At 37.8% G+C, this 24,775-nt stretch overlaps 1 protein-coding gene across 3 annotated transcripts in view; it reads right to left on the bottom strand.

Annotated features, from left to right (window-relative positions):
- LOC134211354 (uncharacterized) overlaps nt 1-24,775 on the bottom strand; it is a 339,309-nt gene that overhangs the window by 106,206 nt on the left and 208,328 nt on the right. For all 3 annotated transcript variants that reach the window (XM_062688139.1, XM_062688140.1, XM_062688141.1), the window contains 2 exons: nt 11,510-11,588; nt 11,421-11,438 (listed from right to left, as the gene is read on the bottom strand). In XM_062688139.1, the coding sequence (XP_062544123.1) occupies nt 11,421-11,438; nt 11,510-11,588 (97 nt within the window). The remainder of the gene's footprint in view (nt 1-11,420; nt 11,439-11,509; nt 11,589-24,775) is intronic.

Here is a 24,775-nt window from a genome sequence, read left to right as displayed (position 1 = left end):
GAAAAACTGAAAGGATAGGGTTGACACTAATCTTGTGCAGAATAGTTTGAAAATTTTGGTGAAAAATACTGGAATATTTTGATTATCATTTTTGGGTGGCGCATATTGCCCAGCATCGTTCATTTTGGATTGAAATTCTCAATTTTGGAATAAAATCGTTTTGTTGGACAATTGCTGGCTTTACATGGAAATTTTCGGACCATATAATGGCTGATATGTTGGATTATTGATAAACACTTCGAAAAGACATGTTTTCTGAGGAAATTAAGTGATTAGCTTAGGGGGCGCATATTGACCGTATATCCCCTACACCAGTTTGGAGTTTGGAGTACCGTTGATATCCTGAGAATACTGTTACAGTCTGAGTCAAAGGCAATTGGTGAAAATAATTATTTAATCGTTTTATCATTGATGATATTTCTCAAAAACTGTTGAAGAGTAATTATTTCAGGATGAATTATATATTCGGTAAAGTTTGATTTACCAAACGTCAAAACACTCCAATAGATTCAGTCTGGACAATTTAAAACGTCGTAACTTTTCATGACAGTTTGGCCGCTACTACAGGGCATGAAGGGGGGCCCGGGGCCGACAGCTTGTGGGGGCCCCAAATGTACAAAAATGTTTGGGTTTGGCACATAAAATTTGTGTGGGCCCGGACCACGGGAAACCTCTTCCCCTCCCTAAATCTGGCTTTACATATGACTATATACCTTTCAAAGCTTGTTGTAGATTTCAGCTTTCATCTTCATCTCAAACGTACAAAATTGTGTATTGGAGATTGAAAATAGGATCCCTTAGAAAACTACTTTCAATTCCTCTATGCCGCTTTATAGAAATCTCTCGCTTCGCTTGGAAAATTGGTGTCTACCAGAGATTATTTCTGAGCTCTAGGCTCTAAATACGCTGGAGGCTCAGCAACGTCTTCAATCGTGCAGACTGAACTTAATTATCAATTTCACTTATTCCATTTTTTTTTTGATATTTTGAAGCGAAATTCGCTACAAACTACATTGAAGGAAGGATGAAGGGTTGAAGGATTTTTTTCATTTCTGGATTCAATCGCTGCCCATGAAATAAACAAAAAGAAATTTGTGGGAAATATTATTTGCTAGATTTTGTTTTGCTCTTGTATTGAAATCTACAAGAAAAGGAATCGCATTCGGTAAACAATCCAGACAAACTGTGTTACAATCATTGAAAATATGGTGAAGACCTTATTAATATTGTAGGTTTTTTGTCTTTCTTAGCGAGACTTTCAGACCAAGGCTGGCTCGTCTCGTAACTAGACTATTGAAGTTGAAATGCAGGATAGTAAAATTATTTCACAAATTTATAAATAGAATTTTCAAAATGATCACATGCTTTGATCTATTGATTCTCTGTGCGAATGAAACGGATCTGGTAAATTTAGAATTGCAGATCAATAAATCGATTTAAAAATTTTAACCATTCCTCCACACTATATAATGATTGGCCTGCTATTGTACGCTGTCCAAATAATCGCACAATCGGATACACTACTGTGACATAATCGAATCCCTACAACGCAAAGGGTGAGGAAAAGCTTCGTCTGGTTCCCCATCCATGAAAACAAGCGAAAATCGGAAAAGATAAGTAATCAATTATTTATGAAACAATAGCGATCCGATTGTGCCAATTTCACTTCCTCCGTGTAAGAAGGATCGATTCGTTTGGCGGCGTAGAATATGTGTGTCTTTCCAGTCGCCTTGCCACAGGCACCGCCGGCCGCGCTCGGCTCGGTTGGGCGGAAAGCAACAAGCTTCTCAGCTTCAGAGAAGCCACGGCTGTGCCGCTGTGGAGGAGTAGAGCTTTTCATTCCGATGGCGAAACAGCGAAGTAGGGGAGAAGGGTGTTCATAAATAAATGAAATAACCTCATAAATCTTTGGAGGTAATCTTTTAATAATGTTGATTTTAAAATTTATGAGATTTCGTTTCACGGATTCGGAGCGTTTGTTTGCTATTAAGGAGATATTGATTTTCGCTGTCTGTCACGCTGGAAAAGATAAAAGACTTTTATTTTGTCATTCATTTGATCGTTGAAATCATGGAACAGGTGTTCAAGAAGCCCCTGCCCTTGTATGTGATCAAAAGATTAAATAGAATCGCCAGTAAATATTGGCAATCTATTATGATCATAAATTAAAGTGAAGAGGGGTTTGAAATTACATTTAGTCATGAAAACAAAATTATAACAAATTGAGGCATACATCAACATGCAATTTACGATTTCAAATTTGTGAAGAAGGTTGATCAATAAAGACTCTGTTATGTGTGTTATTTTATTACCAACATTGAACTAAACATTTCATCAACAACTTTTTAACACGAATCATAGTTTCCCAACACAAGTGTAGGTTGTGACCTAGCGAAGTTAAGTTCGTATCAGCAAAATTACTGTGATAGCAGTTGGCAGATATTTAATCCGCTTATTTGGTTGAAAGCTACACGGTTGCAGTCCAGTGAAAAATTGATGGCGCAAACAGTTCCGCAAAAGTGCGGTGGCAGAAGTTACCTCCGAATCAATAAATTTTCCAAATTCGAAAATGGTTTAATGCCAACTAGGTCGATAACAAGTGGCACCCTCCCGACCGACCGAGAAGGCACACTATCGTATCTATTAATTAGAACTATTCCCATCACGTCAGGGAGGGAGCCAGCGGTGTGCAAGGAGGAATGGAATTTAAAGTCAAACCCATTTAAATGTCAGTGCGTTGCGGGAATGTTTTCATTTGGTGGTGCAAACCGGTATTAATGTTCTAATGCCGCCTCAAATGATTGGCAATTTAATGGTGCTGGCGATGAAAATGTTAAATTTGCGAGTCAGTCATACCAACCGAACAGTAGACATCTGAAAAGCTTACTGTTGTTTAGATAATGTTATTTTTTATGTTGAGCTTGGTAATTGGGTTGTTGGTTGATATTTTCTTCAATTATATCGTTTGTCACTTATCTGTGATACCATTTGTCGATTTTCCTTCAAGTTCATTATAGATCTCAACGATCATACATATCAGCGATAACTTTGTCAAAATAAAAAAGCCTGATGGACTTGGCATTTTTCCTAACACGTAATTTCTGTTTTCATTAAATGCGACACGAATATAAAAATTTAAAACATTCTCATAATTCGTTCTTCGGAACTTAATTCATTCCTATGCTTTCCAACATCTTTACTGCTCCATTGGATATCTAAAATGTTAATAGAATTGGCTATCCTACTATCCGACAAGTAAAGTGACTATGCTACTCTATATTTAAGCAGTCTAATGTATAGTCGACAGCGGAGAGCTCGTAGAAAGATCCCAAAGATGTACCGAATAGCACCGTTTCTAGTTAGCATAGTTAGATTTGTTCATGTATTGATAACGTGTGTTTTTTCGTTACATTTTTGTCACATAAGGTGTATGATCCACGTGATTTCCGAATTGTATGATATTTTGCTCATGAAGGTAGCGGACGAAGACGCTGAAAATAATGTGTTTGCCGTACTGACAATGCAACAACTTACTGTGAAAGCTTGGGACATTTTCTCTTGAAAATTCAGGAGTATTTCTCGTGGGAATTCAAAAGTACTTTACTTGGATGTTGTAAAGAATGTTCCGCTACAAAATAGAACAACTCTCGCGAAATTTTAGAAAAACATCTAATGGAATAAAAAAATATGTTTTTGTGTGAATAATATGTTTTTATGAGAAATTCTATTCACACTTCAGGTAAATAATTGCTTGAGAAATACCAGAAAAATTTCCCGTTAAAATTGAGAAGAATTTCTCGGGAATATTCAGAAGATTTTGCTTGAAAGTTCAGAGACATTTCTTGTGTAAATTAGAAGTAATTTCCACAGAATTAAAAAAAAGTAGCTGCAATTCGAAAAATTGCAAAAAAAAAATTAAGTGGTAATTCAGAAGGGTTTCCCGATGTAATTCAGGAGAATTTTTCTTTGACTTCTAAAACAAGAATTTCCCGTAGAAGTAAAAAAAATCAGTGGAAAGCATCCTTGAAAATTTTAAAGTATTTACTGCAAAAATTTCCAAAAGTTTTATCCTGGAATTTTAAAATAATTTTTCAGGAAAATTAGGAAAAATAAGCTGTGAAATTTGAGGGAATTGAGAAGTATTTCGGAAGTAAATTCAAAAGAAATAACCGTGGAAATTCGAAAGGGTAATCAAAAGAAGTTTCTCGTGGATAATTAGGGAAATTTCAAAAATGAACTTTTGGAAGGACCCCGCCGCAAAGAACCATACGGTCAGCTCGTTAAGCAGTACTAATATAGCGTTCAGTGTTCATTAGTTCACAGTAAACATATGCGGTATTTCGAAAAATTTCGTTTCAGGTGGTTCGAAAAGAAATTCCGCGGAATTTCGCGGAATTTGAGCATGGTGAAATCTGATTTCGTTTCGTTTCGTAAAATTATAAAAATTTCGCTAGAAAAAACTAGCTTCTAACGAAATTTAACGAAATTCCGCGGAATTTTGCAACAAATTTAAACTTAAATCATACTTTATATTATCAAAAATTTTGGCTGCGCCGCTGAACAAAATCATAAAGCTATTTTCAAAACTTAATTTTTATAAAACGTTTATAAAAACTTCTGTAAAAAGTCTTCAGTGTTTCCAAGATTCAAATTTCAATTTTGTGATATTTATTTGACTGTTTACACAATATGATTGCGGAATCGATCGTGTTGCTGCAGGTCATAAGACGCCTGCTAGTCCGGGATAACACAAAGTGAAAAAAAAATCTCGCGTAGCAGAAATTTGTTTAACCAGTGTGCAATCGATCGTGTTGATGCTGATCACGCCAGCTAGTGTGGGAGAATGCGAAGTGATAAAATTAATGTCTGCATCGAAGAGCACAACATTACTTACCGAATGCCGAATCGATCGTGTTGTAGAAGCTTATTAAACGAAATACATTGATCTTGCGTTGCGTTGGATTGATTTGAAACACAGTTTTCGTCTTCTTGTTTTCAAAATAACTTCGTTTACAATAAATATTTAGTGGCTTATCAAGGTGGATTTACATGAATTACCTTCTCAACTACCCAACGATTCCTTTCCCGTAGCGGTCACGGAGATGCAGAGCATTCCTCGGTCTCTTATAACAATGAATGTTAAACTAATTTTCCTTCCCTTATCCTAAATTGACTGTAAGGACGTGACAAGCATCGTTATTAGTAATGAATTGGAAACTCCGAAGCAAGTATACAATAACAATAACTTTTTTGTATCCCAATAAGATTATTTAATTGTTGAGCTGTGCATATTTGCTGTTTCTTGACCCATCATTATTAGCAACTACGATGTGTACAGTTAACCAAACTAAGCTCTTCTTTGACCATTTGCACAATATGCGAGGAACATTGAAGAGTTGTGGGCATTTCTAGATCTTCGCATGGAATTTGCAAAAAAAAAGAACGAGTTTAAAGATCATTAAAATTGCTGAAAGTTCTTTACGTATGATTGCTTTCAGCTCATACTGACCATAACAGCTGTTCTCATATGCACAAACACATATACAAGGACACACAGACAATAGCTCAGTTCGTCGAGCTGATTGTATATACGATACGACTATGGGTCTGTAAAATACAATCTCAAATACACATCTTTGTGCATTTTAGAAAAGTGCACAGGATTCTTCTAGTGAGTAAATGTATACTATATATGAAGTCGTTCAATAGATCGAGAAGTCCATCTGTCTTCGATTATAATATGTCTGCCGCCAGTATCACATGAGTCAGCTGGACGCCTAGATTACAGGCTCAACTTCAATTTGCACATAACTAAAACAACCGCCAAGGCGTATGCAATGCATGGATTCCGATCTCCGGTTAGCAGGAGAACACTTTCTAACGGTTGTTCGTGTTCAATATCATGTACCACAACATACTGTCCGACGTTGCTGAGTAATGTCAACATCAACGTTCCTGCGAGATCAACCCTTCATACAGATTTCCTACGTGTTCCAGATCACCGCACCGTTTCTGGACAAAATAACCCGTTTGATATTTATTGTCGCCGTTTTAATGAAGTAAATTTTGATTATAATATGACCAAGTGTGTGCTTAAAAGTAGTATAATTAGCTAGTAGTATAGTATCTGTCTGTACGATTAGTTCGAAGACAAGTAAGTAAATAAATAAAAGAATTTTCGAGGGAATTTCTATAAAATTCCTGAATTTCCCTGGGAAATTTTTGGATGAATTCTGGGGCAAATTCATGGAGGAATTTCTGGAGGAATTTTCTGAAAGAATTCGTAATGGAATTTGTATATGAGTTACTGGAGGAATTTCCGGTAGGCGTAGATCAGAGGAATCTCTTGTGAATTTCGGAAAGAATTCAGAGTAAATTTCTGGAGTGCTCTCAAAGTAATATGGGAAACGTTTCTGGGGAATTTCTGAAAAAGGCCCAAAAAAGTTTCAGGAGGAATTCCCAGGAGATTTTTTTTTAGAAATTACTGATGAAATTCATGAAGAGTAGTCGAAAAATTTCTAAAAGAATTCCCATGTAAATTTTGGAATGAATTTCTTGAAGAATTACCGTGGTAATTCAAAACCCAGATTAATCCACCTAGCGGTGATGGTGCCTTTCTCGCGCAAAAAGGTAATAAATGTAGCCTTTACGCTTACACCTCGATGATGTACAAGAAAGGCAAAACAGTTACACCGTCTAATGTTAAGATAGAAAATTTACACTAGTAGATGACAGATGGCGCTGCCAAAAGTCTCTCGAATTTTGACTTTCCGACAATTTCATAGTACTATGAAACTGAACGAAGAGCATACTTACCCCTAAATGCGTGCAACACGAGCATCTTTATAGTACGATGAAACTCTTAATGGGAGCAAGCCACGGATAAACTTTAAAAGTATTCATAGATGCGAGGCATTTTTCATAACACATTACTGTTCTATGTGACTATGTCTCATCACTATTTTAATATTATCTATTTTTGCAATTCACAATTATTATGAAATTCAATAGTGATCAACAGCGTTTTAGTCTCTGTCGGATGCAACTTGTTGCAAGAAAATCGGTTAAGAGTTTCTATGTGAAAATTTGGCTAATGTTTTTTATGGCATTTTGTGCACACACACACACATACACACACACGCACACACGGACAGACAGACATTTGTTCAGCTCATCGAGCTGAGTCGAATGGTATATAACACTATGGGTCTCCGGGACTTCTATCAAAAGTTCGAATTTGGAGTGAAATGATAGCCTTTCGGTACAAGGTTGTACGAGAAAGGCAAAAAGATTCTAGTAGTAAATTCCCGAAAAAAATCCTGAAAGAACTTCCCGAAGAATTCTTAATGTACATCTGAAAGAATTTCTCCGGGAAAATTCCCGAGAAAACTTCGGAAGAATTTGTGGAGAAACTTTCAAAGTAATTCCCGGAAAAACTTCCAGATAAGTTCTGGAGGAATTTCCGGATGATCTTCCGTATGTACTGCTAAAAGAAATTTCGGAGCAACTTCCGAAACGATTCCAGGACGAATGCCCGGGGAACTTTCGAAAAAATAGCTGAGGGAATTTACGGGGAAATTTCTGGAGGTACTTTCGAAGCAATTCCTCCAGGATTTTCTCAAGGAACTTCCGGATGAATTTCCTGGAAGAACTTCCGGAGAAACTCCTGAAGGAGCCTCCGGAGGAATTCCTGAGGGTACTTCCGGAGGAATTCCTGGAGGAGCTTCCAGGGGGATTCTTAGAAGAACTTTCGGATGAATTCCTGGAAAAAGTTCGAATAATTTCTAATGAATAAAATAAGCCCACGCCGCCGCGCCGCCGCCGACGAAAACCAACGGCGTGACGCCGGCCGACAAAATTTCAATCGGTGCACAGGTTTATGAAAAAGGGCAGGATGTGAATGAAAAGCATTTTCTGATTTTTGGATTTTTATTATATTTTACAAGACTTTTATTTGTAATAGACGTCTTAATATAAAACGCTTTTAGATTTCAGCGTATGAATAAAATAATTAAAAAAAAAAAACAATGTTTAAAGAAAAAGGTAAAAGAAGAAAAAATGAAGATAATATACACAGCAAATAATTTTGAAAATTCAACGACGTGTAGAATTGCAGCGAACCCTATCAAACGAATTAACATTTGATATTCAATTAAATTTGATAGTTGATATTCAATTTGATATTCAATTAAATTTTACAAGCAAGCACAGATTAAATTTATTTCGACTCAAAAGAATAGTAAGATCGATTGAATGTTACGTTTATTTGCATGCTCCAAATATGTGCATGCAAATACATTTAAAATCACAACATATTTTTATCTGTGTATGTTTATATGTCGTGGTTAAGTTATAGTATTCTGCATACATTAACCTTCCACCGATTCCTTTAAAGCAAGCTCCCTAATCCGTCGCAAGAAAAAAAACATCATCCATGGAGAGGTCAGAAGAATCACCCCAATCAACTTTTTTTTTCTAGCATCTGCACTGCTTCGATGTGCTTGATTATTCTTGATGATTCAAAAGGCGTAAGAGATCCGCCTGATGATTCCAAATCGTTTGAAGGTTCCGAAATGTTGAGCTGTGAATCGTCTTGTTCTTCTTCCGTCGCTGCCTGATCATCCAACACCATGCTCAAAATATCTTCGTCTGTGAACGCTTTGCTGGCATATCTCTCTTCAGAAAAATTCGGCAGAATAGAGTCTTCATGTTTCTCAACATTGACCAAATGCGAGAGGGGAACATCATCTTCATGAACAAGACTATCTCCCAGGAGTATGCCTATTTTCTTCCAAGACTGTTGGATCACTGTATTTTGCACTTCAGTCCAGGCCTCATGAATCCAGAAACAAACATCTTTCAGAGAGATTTGCTTCAAGCATTGATCGATGTTGTTTTCGTCGCTACGAGCCATGACGTGAAGCATAAGTTTTTCACGATAACGAAGCTTACAGTTTTGTATGACATTTTGATCCATGGGCTGGATTATGGCTGTGACGTTTGGAGGCAAAAAGTAGACAGTGATCAATCCGTCATCACTTTTCAATTCATCATTCAAGTGATGCGCGGAGCAATTATCCACCAAAAGTATTGCTTTCGGTGGAATGCCTTTCTCAGCCGCAAACTTTCGTACCGATGGAACAAAATCTCCATGGAACCAAGTATCAAATATGTCCCGTTGCATCCAAGCATTTTTTGAGGAAAAGTATGAGACAGGTACCTTAACTCCTTTAAATGCTCTAGGGTTGCGGGATTTTCCAATCACAACCATTCGCAGCTTATGGTCACCAGTCACGTTGGAGCAGGACATAAAAGTTATGCGCTGTTTGATAACTTTACGGCCTGGCGCATTGTTCTCACTGGGACCAACAAGTGTTTCTGAAGGAAGCATTTTAAAAAACAACCCGGACTCATCAGCATTGTAAATCATTTCAGCGGTAAGCTCTCGTCGCTGTACGGTGTCATGAAACTGCTCTAGGAAACGCTCAATACTCCCTGAGTCACTTGAAAGCACTTCCGCACAAATTTTCAGTTTCCGAATGCCATACCTAGCCTTGAAATTATGAGCTCAATGATCCAAGAATTTAAATGCTTCTGGAACACCGCAGCGTGCAGCGAATGATTTTGCTTTCAACGTCATCATAGTTGTGGAAACGGTTTTGTTAAGACGCCGTTGGTTAAGAAACCACAAAAACAAGCTGTCCTCCAATCTCTTGTGTGCACCAGTCGAAACGTACTTAAAGTTCATTTGTCGCCGACAACTCCGGTGTGAAGCAGCTCTAAGAATGGATTCAGCATTTTTCTCGATTTTTCTCACAGTTGTTCGATGAATATTGAACCTTTTAGCAATGTCCGCTTTTGTCGTCACCTTGCCCTCCAGGTCATTGAGAATGCTGACTTTTTGCCGCAGGGTGAGAGAATGCCGCTTTTTCTTCTCGAAATTATATTGCCATGTTTTAGAGCTATGTATTAAGAGCTCCAATTATAATTTATTCAAAAGCTCATGCTGATCTAAATACCAACCTTGTCTTTGGGTAGATTTAAACCGTTTTGTGGAATTTGAGTTATAATTCACAACTAAACTACACTGTTCTGAAGTGCCTTAGTGAGCAAAACAAACGAAGACGCAAGCAAACCTATGGACGTTCGCTACGGAAGCTACAATGGAAATAAGCATTCTAGTCAAGTACATTATATGAAGCAAACTCACACACGTGAATCATACGTTGAAAGCTAACCCATGCATGATTAGTAAGCACGCGTATTTATTTAGTAACAGTTAAGCATGAATATATTCGATGTCGCTACTACGTCTATCAAAGATTTTTTGGATGAAGTTTAGTTTTGTGAAATTTCACTCAGATGGTTTTCCATATAGGTACTGATTTAGAAAAGTTTTTTACTGATGAACCGCTATGAGCACGCTCAATGCAAATAATTGATTATCAGTTACGATCAAAAAGTGTTACCAGAAAAAGATTATATTAAAACAAAAAGCTCTTGCATGCATATACCTGACATTATCAAAATACATGATATATTTTCGGGTAAAAAAGTTGAAAAACAGAAAAAAAAAAATTTCCGATTTTATCACCTTCCCTGTTTTATCACCCCAAAATTCACTAGGGGGGTGATAAAATCGGGATATTACTGCATACAGAAACCCCCGCAGCTCATCCGCGCATGTTTCTTGTATTGGTGAGTTTAGCGTCCATTGCATCCTCTCTACGGGTTTGTCCGAGGTCGTATCCATGCCGCTAACAAGTAGCATGGCATTCCAATAATTTCAGGATCGTAGGCATGCTGATATGGCGTGCTTCACCGATTTTATTTCAGACGTCACCTAAGTATTCCGTATAGTCCAGGAAATCTGCATTTCCGAGCCTATGCATGGAACAGCCATGTTCAAACAACACATTCGTGATTTCAAAAGTACATCTGACCATTGCCCCTATTGATTCAACCAGTTTCAGTTTCATACTTGACTTAAGCAAAAGCAAAAGCAGTACTTTGGTGTTATGGATTGTGGAAAATTTTGGTGTTATGGATTCAACAGTTTACTTAAAGTTCATCAGCAAAACCAGCCCTTTTCCAAAAAGAAAAACAGAAATTTCTACAAAAATAAGTTCCAGTATTTTTTTTAATTATATAAAGTTTGTGCTAAATTCACTGCTGGATAAATTTGTTACAAACATTCATATTCTTTGCTTTTTCTAAACATTCCTTGCTATCGTTTTTCATTAAAATTCAAAATTTTCCATGAAATAATTGCATTTTGGACTTTTTTTTCGTTTCCTTGTTATTTTTGTTATCCCCCCCTTCGTACATTCCAAGAGCTGTCGGACACAAAATAAATTTAATATTTGTATCGGCCTTATTGAACCAGAAAAAACATATTTTTTTTTTCAAGTAATACTCACCTGTCATAGTAATAGTCCCTGCGGAAAAAATAGTAAAAAGAATAAATTATCACATTTGATCCATAAAGTGAAAAAATCGTCTCACTCACCAATCATTTCCGGTTTTGGATTTGTTCTGCCGCTTTCTGCCCGTTTGATGTGGTTTCGGTTCGGCTACCATGTTGACGTCTGCAAACGACACAGCGGAAAAGAAAAGAAGACAACGCATTAAAATTTTAAAATAACTCAAAAATTCTTCTCTGCTAACGGGACAGGGACAATAAAATCTAGTTCAGTACCAGACGACAAAAGTAGCGCGGCGGCGACAACGACGACGACGACGACTATACGGCGATGACGAGTGCCAGTCGTCAGCCATTACCCAGCGCTGAGTAGGTATACAAATGCTGTTTTTTGTTCGGCACACAGAGAAAAACTAAACCCAGCATTGAGTGCTTTTGTACTCAGTTTTGAATACAACTGTTTTCAAGAATCAAAATTATTTTTGATTGATTTCCTTTTTGATATAGTAATCTTATCAATAACAATATACTCTAGAGGCAAACTACTCGAAGGTTGAGTAAAAGCAAATTGCCATTTTTTCTTCATCAGGATCACCATCAACCCAGGATCTGGTTGAAATGAACTCACTTTCGGGTATTCTGATGTCTGCGTGTACGGTTGACGCATCAAAACAAACACTGTCCTTTATTGCACTCGTTGAATGGCTTCAGATCGTTTGGGTATTGTAGCTTGCACCGTCAACACCAGAGGTGCTAGATGCGATGATATGTGTTTATTTTGAAGACAACGTGAAAACATTTCGTTATTTGTAAAAAAAACCTCACTCAAGGAAATGTCACCGAAATTATTGCATTGTAAACCACCGAATGATTGTTTCACAAACAACGCTTCAGACATTCAGTTAGGGACCATCCAGAAACCATGTTGATATATTTTGTATTGGGATGGGATTCTCATCCGTCTCGTAATACTGTTCTAGTATTTGTTTAAAATTCGTGCTGACCATGGCTCTACATTGACTCTCCAATAACAGCATGGTATGAACATTCATGCACTCTGAATATCATCTGGCATCACTGCTTCAACCTGCAGGATTCAGTCAACGAAAACTGCATAGTGTTTTTTTTTTTGCATCGCGTAGTACATCTTTGCTCTATCGTCCACGGGTCTAGAATGAGGCGACGGCTAATTAAAATTAATGCGCCTGTCTGTTGCACGAATCATGTGAGTATTTTTTTAATGAACCTTTCACTGGCAGGCACGACCTCCCGTAATCCATACATCCTTAACGAAAGCCGACTTTCTCAGAGCTTGGGAAAGCGTAAAGATAGCAGCAGCTTATTTTCTCTAGCCGCGCCGCTCAATTTCCACTTCCTATCATGTGCCGCCGATGTCTTATCGTCAAAATTATTTATTCTTTTACAGTTGACGACATTCCTGGGCTTAGAGAAAACCAAATTTAAGAGCGCAGGGCCTGCCCCGGTACGGTCGCGCCGGCGGCGGAATGTGTCATGCCGGCATCGCGTGGATCTGCTCTTTTGGCCTCGCAACAAGAAGCAGAGTATGACAAGTATTCGCAACTCATTCGATGCTCGTTTGTTTCGCTTTGCGCTCGCTGTGTATCTCCCCTCATTCTTGCCAGGGATGATGTCGTATTTATGTATACGTTTTATGCAGGGGAAAATGATGTAGTCTGGTCCAATTGAGCGATTATGACGAAGAAGAACGACAATTAGATGGGCAATATTTTGCGAACACGATGGTGACGGTGGCAGTCAGAATGATGCATGAAAGTAATTTCGACGTGAATCAGCAGGGTGAATAAATTGAAAGTGCGAACGCGTGCCATCCGATGGAAGTGATCCCAAGATGTAGCCAGAATTCATGGGTAACCTGACAGAAATTGGTCCAGAAAAAAGAGGAACGTTTATGATCACCTCAATCGTCTAGACACATTGGCTATAGAGTATTGGTTCGATTCCCGCTCCGGTGAGGAGGAAACTTTTCGTGATCGAAAAATTCTCCACTGGTCGATTGGGTCCATAGCATAACTTTACAGGTCTCAGTGGTAAACTTAAAATTAACTTTAAAAACACCTTAATAAAGGAAAAAAACTTTACAAGTCTACACCACACCATAGTAGTTCTCCCACCCGGATAAGACCCATCCTGCCATAGAAATACTACACTGAGCAAAAAACCCATATCAAGTTTATGTGTGAGCGATATAGATTTTTGCAATAGCTTTATTCTAATGCATTTTATGTGTGCACCTAATAGAAAATGTATAAGTGACGACACATATAACTTATTTATGACCATCGATATACTTTATTATGTGTTGCTCATAATATTAAATGGATTCCTAAAATAAAATTCATTTCTTGACTCTTTAAAAGTTGCAATACAAATACAATGATATTCGAGACATGATGCAATAATAACACAAAACTTATTTTCTGATTATTTTTATTTCATTCTGACGAGAGTCGATGGTGTTGAACACGATGCAACCGGAACCGATGAAGTCAATCTCTTTTTTCCTCATCTTTACGGCCTTTACTATAAAGTGCACTTTTAATCGAAAGGCTGTGCTTCAAGGATTGCAAAATCCACGGTCAAACATCGTCTCTGATTCTCGCATCATCGTATTTTTGGAAGCCAGATCTTCACTCTTCGCGTCATAAATCCCCTCTAACCGAGCCTCTAACTAAAGGACCATCCGTCTCACCGAGAGTCCGATCATCAGCAATATCCTCCGTCAATGTTGCGTGCGAAACAACCGCCTCCTGCGTCCTATCAACCGTCATCGCCGACTCCATCTTCCAATTCTAAGAGAATGAGAAAGTATCCGATTTCAGTCCGCGGGCTACCACAACGTTATTATTCACTTGTTCCCGAGCTTGTTCCACTGGCGCTGCATTCTTGGCTGCATCTGAATTCATCAAACAAAGAGAAAGTGCAATGCAAGCATGTATTAAGTGTATTAAGTAGTAATTTGTAAATAAAATAAGTCTTACCTGCTTGAAAATCCAAATTTTTAATGCATATCGTTCTGCACGCGTCACTCGTATTTTTTCCATTTTTTACACTTCCCTCGGTTTCTCTTGTGTTTCGTATCGGTACCAATTACATGTTCCAACATTATCAGTTTTATGTGTGAGATGTTATGGTTTTTAACTATTAGTCTCCACATATATTTTCGATTAGGGTTGCAATTGTTTGTGATAACTCATACTTATTAAGGGTATCTGTGTAATTTTGTATATTATAAAGCCCATATGAAATTTATAACGGATGCTTTCTGATCGTTTTATGTGTCGTTACATATGAAAAAAAATATTGATTTTTTGGTAGTGTACACAAAACAAAACCCATGTACAATGCCGGCTGTTCTTGATATTGGCAAAACTGGTGTAATTTTTTCGACAGGCACTATTAGACAAAGCGTCCCAAAGGCAAGTCCCAGCATATTACGAACACCTACAGAGGCTACTGCGACGATTTTTTCTCCCACAACCGACCTACTGACGCGTAGGGCAAACACATCGTTGTTCGTCACATAATTCGTAACGGATAGATACCTCGGTGGCGTTTTTTGGTCAATATCAGCGAATTGAAGCTCCTCATCGCCGATCTCGAGCCGACCAATGTAAACCAAACCGTTGTCGCACCAAATTTCGTCGGTGTCTACCAACACGTTGCTTCTTTAGTCGACCAGCGTACACATCCGGGATGGCATACCGTTTGAGCGTGTGCAGGAACACACCACCACCCTGTAGCTTATCGCCGTACACATCCACGTACCGACCCAGGCAACGGAATAGAGTCTATCTTCATCCCGCCTAGTTCTGAGTAGTGTCAGGCTGTTCTGAGTGAGTCATTCCGGTGTTGCTTTTTGGGGACTTCTACACTTGGAGATCTTACCAATTAAATGCGCTTGGTTGGTACATCGCCGAGATGACTGGTCCACCATTCGAGGTTCTTGACCCGGCTACGGGTAACAAATTGACGTGACCATCTGTTCCGAGAATCTGGCTCCAAGGTTTACTTGGCGAACCTTGTCAGACACATATAATTATGCCCATATCCCGATCACATCGTCCATTCCTGGATGGTCGAATCAGCGAATGACACGACAGAAGTGGCTCTACGATCAAGCCGATTGGTATTTGTATGAGCGGCTTACGGCCGAAGCTATCCGACCAAATGCGAATGGGATGTTAACAACTTTACCGAGAAGATTATGACAGCAGTCGTCGTATTGGACTGAAAGCGGCACCACGATGGTGCGATGAAGCGAAAGCAGCGATTTTACATCGGTGACATCCGTAGTAATGTTATCCGGACCATCCCGAGGTCTTGGAAAATTTAAGGTGACACGAGTAACGGCACGAAAGGTGAATAATAAGGCAAGACATGTGGCGGGCGGACGAACTTCTGTGGGCATTCGACAAAGGGTAAAGTGTCTCAACAAACCTAGGTTCGATCGGTTATGCTGCAACGTCTTTCGCCATCCCTTAAAGCAATGCTTCTTGAACTGCTGAACGACATCGGGCGTAGTGGTGAAACTTCCACGTGGGAATCGTGAAACCGTACTGCCTGTTGGCTCGATGACGGTCCCTACAAAGCTGACACATACGGAGTAGGAATAGTGAGTCGACTGAGGTCCGCAACCCTACAGACCCTCGCCCCAACGTACAACAAAATTATACGGCTCCGAAGCGTTTGTGACCAGCCCATCTCGGTCATGGCCGAAGCTGGAAATCTCTCTTTCAAATTCCTCGCAGTTCAATACCCAGCACGAATGGCAATCAGGATTCTAGCAAAACGCCTAAACAACAACACCTCGATTTTACTGGATTCTGGGACATGCCGGTATAAATGCAATGGTACTACTATAGCTGATCGATTGGTGAACGCGGGCACGAGTCACAGCTAACGTACGGCGCCTGATCCTTCAGTACCGACAGTTCGAAGGAGAGAGGGAAAACGACGGGATCAGCAAAACAAGCCGGAGAGACGAAGAATGTGAAAATTCTTACACGAAGCTGTAAATTAGTGAGTCTTTTTAGTGATCTATGACTTCTTAGTCTTATTGGTAATTTTAGTCTTCTTATTTTTTTTATTCTTCTTCATCTTTGTAATATTCTTAATCTTTTTAGCTAACTTAATCTTCTTAGCTAACTTAATCTTCATAGTCTGTTTAGTCTTCTTAGCCTTCTTAGTCTTTTTAGATTTTTGAGTTTTCCTAATCTCGATAGTCTTCTTAGCCTACTTTGTCTCCTTGGTCTTCTTAGTCTTCTTAGTCTTCTCAATCTTTTTATTTTTCTCAATCTTCTTATTTTGTTCAATCTTCTTAGTCTACTTAATCTTTATAGTCTGTTTGGTCTTCTTAGCCTTCTAAATCTTTTTAGTCTTCTGAGTCTTCCCAATCTAGATAGTCTTTTTTGTTCTCTTAGTCTTTTTAGTCTACTTTGTCTTCCTGGTCTTCTTACTGTTCTTATTCTTCTTAATCTGCTTAATCTTTTTAGTCTTCTTAGTCTTATTTGTCTTCTTTGTCTTCTTAGACTTCTTAGTCTTCCTAATCTTCTTAGTCTTTTTAGTCTTCTCAGTCGTCTTAATCTTTTTGTTTTCTAATCTTTTGATTTTTTTCAATCTACTCAATCTTTATAGTCTGTTTAGTAAGAAGACTAAACTTCATCTTCTTAATCTTCGTATTTTCTTACCTAGTATATTTCTTAGTCCTCTTGATCTTCTTAGCCTTCTTATGCTTTTTAGTCTTTGTAGTCTTCTGTGTCTTCCTAATCTCGATCTAGTGTTCTAATTCTTCTTAGTCTTCTAATTCTTGTTATTTTTCTTATTATTGGTAGTCTTCTTGTTCTTCTTAGTCTGTTTAGTCTTTTTAGTTTTCTAAGAAGACTAGTTTTCTGTGTCATCTTAAACTTCTTAGTCTTCATAGTTTTCATAGTCGTCTCAGTCTTCATATTTTTTCTTAATCTTCTGATAGTCTGTTCAGTTTTCTTAGCCGTCTTAGTGTTTTTAGTTTTATGATTCTTCCTAAGCTGGATAGTCTTAGTCTTCTTGGCCTGCTTAGTTTTCTAGGTTTTCTCAGTCTTCTTAGTCTTCTTAATCTTCTCAGTCTCCTTAGTCTTCTTTGTATTTTTAGATTTCTTAGCCTTCTGAGTCGCCTTAGTCTTCTTATTTTTCTTAATCCTCTGAATCTTTCCAATCTTTTTAGCCTACTTAATTTTCACAGTCTGTTAAGTCTTCTTAGTCTTTATAGTTTTTTAATCTGCTTGGTCTTCCTAGCCTGCTTAGTCTTCTGAGTCTTCCTAATGTAGATAGTCTTCTCAGTCTACTCAGTGTTCTTAGATTTCTTAGTCTTTCAAGTTTTCTTGGTCTTCTTATTCTTCTTAGTCTTCTTCATCTTCCTAATCTTCGTAATTTTCTTAGATTCCTAGTATTTTCCTTAGTCTTCTTAGCTTCCTTATTATTTTTAGTTTTTTTAGTCTTCTGTGTCTTCCTAGCCTAACCTTCCTAACCTCTTAGTCTTCTTATTCTTCTTAGTCTTCTTGCTCTTATTAGTTTCTTTAGTCTCCTTTGTCTTTTTAATTTACTCAGTTTTCTTTGTTTTCTTAGTCTTCATAGTGTTAGTGTAGTGTTCTTAATCTTTTTAATCTTTCCAGTCTTCTTAGTTCTAAGTCTTACTTATCTTCTTAATCTCCCTGTTTTTTAGTATTCTAAGTTATCTCAATTTAATTTCTTGGGCTGCTTGGTTTTTTAGTCAACCTACCCAACCAACATTTTGCTTATATACGCATTAATAGGTACACCCAGCGCCGTAGCGTGGAGTTGGCCGGGTTGGCCCCCGCCAAGGGGGAGCCTCAGGAGGCCCTCAGGAGGCGCCGGAATCAAGAATTACGGTATGGGAAACAGAACAATTTTATTCTAATCTTTCTTCTATTTCAAATAAATAAGTCGAATGATTTGGTCTTATCCTTGACTGCCATTTCGGTTTCTCTGAGCTCTGAGCTCAAAGCTCTCGTAGATTAGCAAAATGTATGCGCAACACATACAACATGTGCCAAGGCATGTGCTATCAAAGCATTCATAGCCCCACATTTCACATGGCCTTCCTGCTTCCTATGTCGATTCCGACCACTTCAAAGTAATGGATGTTATTGACCCAACATGGTCCAAACCACTGTCAGACCCATTCTTATGTTGCATCTTACATCTTACGATTTACTTTAGAGTTGGATTTTCTTGTTCCAACCATTTGACATTTGTATATGATTTGTCACGATTTTCAAATCTCTTTTCTCTACGATGTATTTGCAAGTATGTTTTCCAAGAAACAGCCGTTAGGACCAGGCTACTGACATCCTTTTGTTTAGCCCATCGGCAGATCGTATGATGTCCGCCATGATGTACGGGCATTTTTTTTTTCATATTGCTTTTCAATGATGACAGCGGGCTATGTCTATTGATGATGATGACACCGCACTTGTCACAGGCTCACAGGAATTTCTAAAGAAACTCTTGAAAATTATTTGAATTTTCCATTAAAAACTCTTTAAGTGTCCACAAAAAAAAAATTGCAATTTTTGTAAGAAAGCGCTTGTAATTTTCATGAAAAATTATTCTAATTTTTTACGACAAATTCACCAAAGTTTCAACTGAAAATTCACTATAATTTCCATCGCAAATTATTCGGAAAAGCCTTTTGTGGAGCTTATTGTGGGAATAGGCAAGCGGGAGTTTGCTGGAAAACTATCACTGCTGTCTGCGATGGTTCACCACATATATTTGACTGACTGCGAATTGCCACGATTGCTTCGATTGATATTTTGGTGGCTCTCCGTTGTCGTTCATATAAAGCCTACTTCGATACTTTCAAATCTATTGGATTGGACTTTCCATAATTAAAACCCAGTGCCATTTCACTGCCACAAACCTTTGGAATGTCCATAGGATTTTTTTTAAATCCTTAGGAAATTGCTCCAAATCTGCAAAAACGTAGGAAACCATTCCAAAATTCCACGGGAAAGATTTCGGAATGTTCATTTAAACATTAAATTACCTCGGGAAATAATTCAAAAGTTTCATGTAAATTCAGAAATTTCTTCGGTTTTCTACAAATTTGAACCGGCGTGGAGAAATGTAGGTCAGATGCGTGACAGATTTTAAGCAGTGGTGCGCCGATGCAAAAGTGTCAGCAGCGGTGGTGCACACCTGTAGGAGGAATCGAATTAAACAGAAATTAAATTTATTGACTTCGAGATTTGGTTTCAGGAGCAGTGGACAGAGGATTAAATTTGATTTCGATTTTGATTGTCCATTCACATATGATATTTTGTAAAATTTGGAAAAATCTACGTAGATTTCAAGGTGGTGGGGGAGAGGTTTTGGAAAAGTCTACGGCGGTGCTGGTTTGAGATTGTGAAATTTCAGTCCACGTGGTTTGTTGACAGCCACCATATTTTCCAATTTAGTGTAAACGCTCGCAACATTTAAAAACTTTTCAGGGACATACCGCCTAATATACTGCTTGTTATATAAAACATCTTCTATTCACTAAACTTTTGAATCTTACTCTCCTACAAGCCAACATAGTGAAGAGAATCTCGTTAATAAAAATTTATAAAACTTTAAGGTGGGATTCAAAATATTATTGGATTCTGAAATCTTACATATTTTTCCTAGGTAAAAGAGGGGCGCCCAAAAAAGATTTTGCCAAGGGCGCCAGGAGTCTACGCTACGGCGCTGGTACACCCCATATTTTAAAGATAACTTTTTTTTTCTCTTGTTATAAGACGAGTTAAAACAATCCCATTGAATTCCACCACTTAATTGTATCTCGACAGATACGTATTTCGACCTCAACAGTAAGGCCGTCTTCAGTGTCTTGTACTTGACTCGACTTATCGACTTTTTTTTTCTGTTGCACCAATCCTTACCCAATTTTTTGAGTGGATCCAGGGGTTGTATTAACAATGTTTGGCAAAATTTGGCTAGCCTACTTTATTCCTTGTTTGCCGAATAGCAAGGGGTGTCCCACATTAATAAGTACACTTAACACAAATGAGCTTTTATTTGTTTTCAAAAATATTCACACGAGATAAAGTAACTAAACCATTGAAAAACTATTACTCATGGTTTTTATAATCATAGAAAGTGTTTAAATGATATTTACTTGTGTGCTATGAAGTGTTTTGACACCTTTCGATAAATTCGCAAGCGCTTGATTTAAAAGGTCTGTTTAGACTTGAATTATGTATTTCATTTCATTACTAGGTATTCGAAATAGTTCATTCTCTTGATCTCTACTCTTGATTCATACTGGAAGCCATGGAAAATGTGAGAACCAGAACATTTTAGCGTCACTCACCGAAGTTTATATCTGGTTCGGGACTTGAATCAAGACAGTATTTGGGCAATATCATTGAAATTTTTGTCATTTTTTAATTTTCTTTCATGAAAATGTATGCGACCTTAAAAGACTGTTAAGGAATGTTTTTATTATAAGAAAAAAAATTGAAACGCTTGGTAGTATTTGATTTTCTGCTGAGAAACAAACATCCCATTCAACAGGGCTTCCTCAATTAACCTCATTTTCCTACAACCACCCTGTTCGATGGAATATCGAAAAAGCATGGCATTTCTTTAACATGAGGCATTGGAGACAAATCTATTATGATATTGATAGCATAGTTTGGCTGCAAAAATTCTTAATAAATATTAGCGGCCATCTCAGATACCGCTCCAACCTTGTCCTTAATAATCATAAAATGTACAGTAGGGTGGCTCAAATTAATATGGGAAAAACTTTTTTCAATTTTTTTGATGGGCCGTGTGTATCTTTGGAGCATTCAGTTTCACGATCCAAAATATTAAATATAGGGCTTGAAATGTTGTTTAGTACAACTTGAAAATCTACTCTGTACATTAGGGTGGCTCAAAAAACACTTTTTCAAATTTTTTGATGGGCCCTCTTATTCGGTTCTATTTAATGCCCTGATGCTCTGGACAAAATTTTAGCCAAATCGGTCAACGTTTGGGCGGTGCTAAACTCGTTGGAAGTTTATATGGAAAAATGTATGCAGAAACATCCAAAAACAGTAAATTGCAGTTGGACGGAACAACTTCCGATGAAGAACTATGACACTCATTCAGATCTTGTAGAATTAAATACAGAATGTTATGCAGAAAACCGCGAGAAGGTTAGAGTTTGCCCTGCTAAGTTATTAGCATTTCTCTGAAGTGGGGTTTGACCAAATTTCGTTTCTTTTACCTTTGAAAAGAAATAAATTCACCCCTACAATACTACAGTAAAATGCTAATATCTTTGCCTAATCAACTCTAATCTTCTCGCGGTTTTCAGCATAACATTCTGTATTTAATTCTACAAGAACTGAATGAGTATCATGATTCTTGATCGTAAATTGTGCCGTTCAACTTCAAATCACTGTTTTTGGATGTTTCTGCATACATTTTTCCATATAAACTTCCAACGAGTTTAGCACCGCCCAAACGTTGACCGATTTGGCTGAAATTTTGTCCAGAGCATCAGGGCATCAAGTAGAACCGAATAAGAGGGCCCATCAAAAAATTTGAAAAAGTGTTCTTTGAGCCACCCTAATGTACAGAGTAGATTTTCAAGTTATACTAAACAACATTTCAAGCCCTATATTTAATATTTTGGATCTGGAAACTGAATGCTCCAAAGATACACGCGACCTAATACACAAAAATGTGATTGGCGACTACAAAAATTCATATCCTCGAGGAGCCTCTCTGTCAAAAAACCATATACTCGAGGGGCTCTTTCTCCAGACATATATTCGGTTTAAACGTTTTTGGGACGATACTTTGCAACATATATGACAAAATCAAAAATTGTAATATTCGAAGGCGCAACGAAAGAAATTGGTGTGCAAAACAGAACTGAGTAATGCACTGTTGACTAATTAACTATTTTGTGCTGATATAAGCTTGAAGAGCTTCAATAAAACGAAGTTTCACGAATTACGATAAAAACTAACTTTTGCTGTAGTATACCTCTTAATGTTGGACACCCCTTTTTATACATATTTATTTATGAATAAATGAACAAATGGAGTAAGCTGGTCAAATATTGTTAATTCAACTCATTATTCTACACACAAAATTTGGTGAATATCGGTGCAACAGAAAAAAAAGTTATCCTAAAATATGGGGTGTACCTATTAATGCGGGACAGAGTGTATTAGCAAAAATAATTTTCTTCGGCTTTAAGAATAGCTTATCTAGCTAAAACTGTTTGTTGGATAGTATTTTTAATATATCTATGAGGTATATAACGTCCATAAAAATATTGAAATTACTTCTGGAAATTGTGAACGTTTGAAAATAATGTAAATATTAATATGTTTGTCCATATTCCAGTAAACTATTCAAACTTCATTTCGATCTTATAATTATTGTCACCAATTCTATGACCTATTTTCCGAATCTCAATCTGACCATCAATTTATCCCATTGGAAGGAATTACATTTCTAGCACTTAGAAGTGTCCCTTCGAATTGAAATTTCCCACGTCTCGTTTGAAACATGAATCAGAGAAAGCTATGCAGTCGCTCGGCGGACAACGTTACGTGCTTATGTCCAATCCAATTTTACGCCGTCAATCATTCACTGTATCTCATTAGCAAGATTGACTTCTCGTTTACGGTTTCAAGCTGGCAGCTTCGCATACATCTCGGGTTTGATACTTTCGCGCCTCACTCGTGGCATTAGCTCGCCGTTTCCGCGCAACATTAGTGAGAATAGAAGTGGTCCGGGGGTAACGCGGTACGCGAGGCAGGTTGGAAGTCACCGTGCAAAACCAACGTAGACAACAACAGAAGTGTCCTCGGCAAGCCGTTATAAGCGTAGCAGATACAACGAATTCCGTTGCAAATCCTGCCAGTCATAGGGAAAGATTTATTTTGGTTTGATTTTTGTTTCGTTCCGACGATTTCTCACGTTCACATACTCAGCTGTTAGTTGTTTGCCAAATGCGTTGCTCGGACACTGCTCATTGAGTGTCTACTCGACGACCGATACTGTGGGGATCTCAGTGGGATACCAACGAAGTGTTTTTTCATCATCATTCCTCAGAAAAGAAACAGTTGTTGTAAGTTTGTTGACATTTAGATAATCCGCCTTTTTTGCCGAATAGCATTTCTGTCGAAGAACCTATATTTATGAATATAATCCAATTGAGATAATCACTAAGTAAAGATCTTCTAGTCATATGTGACCAATTTCAAGTATTTTAAATAATTATACACAACGTTCTGTTTTAGGGATCTAGAGAATTTAATTCGGAATGTTATACATATAATGTATGTAATAAGAACTGCTATTTAATGTAATCAGATATCTCCTTTAGAACCTAGGGTACGTGTTATAATTAGTCTATTGTAAGTCGATTATCATTCCCACCGGAAAAGTTCCTAGATCTGACCGATCATCGAATTTGTCTTCTGCAGATAGGCCATTTTACGTCTTCGATCACTCGCCTAACTAAAGAAACAAGGAAATTTGAATTGTAACGATGCTGATGTTGATGAACTTACGCACGATGTTTCACAAACAAACTTGGGAGCCAGCAACGAAATGGAAATATACGAGATGGATTTACGACATATAGGGTAACAAACAACAGTCTAACTATAACATCGATAATCTTTAAATCTAGTGGGCACAGTGCGTGTATTCGTGGCTTAAATACGCCAACACTTTCCATGGCGCGAAGCCGGAGACCAGGCGTTTTTTTTCTATATATCGTGGGGATATTGTAGGCCTAATCGTTCAGGATTCAAGACCTATGTTGTTACGGACAACCAGTCACATGATATCAGACAGAATTACAAGCGATCGAATAAACAAAATTAGTTAGCTTAGAGCTGAAATACATGACTGCAGAGTAAAATTTTTTTTTTCTTCTTCCATAGCTCCACATTTCAACTGGAACTTGACCTGCTTTTCAACTAAGTATTCTATTAGCATTTCCTCAGTTTTTCATTGAAAGTATGTCTATGCCGACCAATGCATGAGTATGTGTCATGTGTGGCAAATACAATGAATACACTATGCCCAGAGAAGCCGATAATGCTGTAAAACATTCTAGAGGTATTGATTTCGCGTTTCTGCTCTATCCTCATAAAAATCGAGTAGAAATCTGCGAAACGGCAAGACGGTTGGGACACTGTGGATTCCACATTGGTAGCTGTCAAACATATTTAATTATGTCACACATTGATGTGATGTGTCGAACGTCTTTGATCGTTTTGAAGTTGAGGTCATAAAACTAGTGATGTTATG

This window comes from Armigeres subalbatus, chromosome 2 (assembly GCF_024139115.2).
Source record: "Armigeres subalbatus isolate Guangzhou_Male chromosome 2, GZ_Asu_2, whole genome shotgun sequence".
Lineage (NCBI taxonomy): Eukaryota > Metazoa > Arthropoda > Insecta > Diptera > Culicidae > Armigeres > Armigeres subalbatus.
Note: the sequence above shows the minus strand (reverse complement) of the source record. Positions and strands in the feature narration are given on the sequence as shown.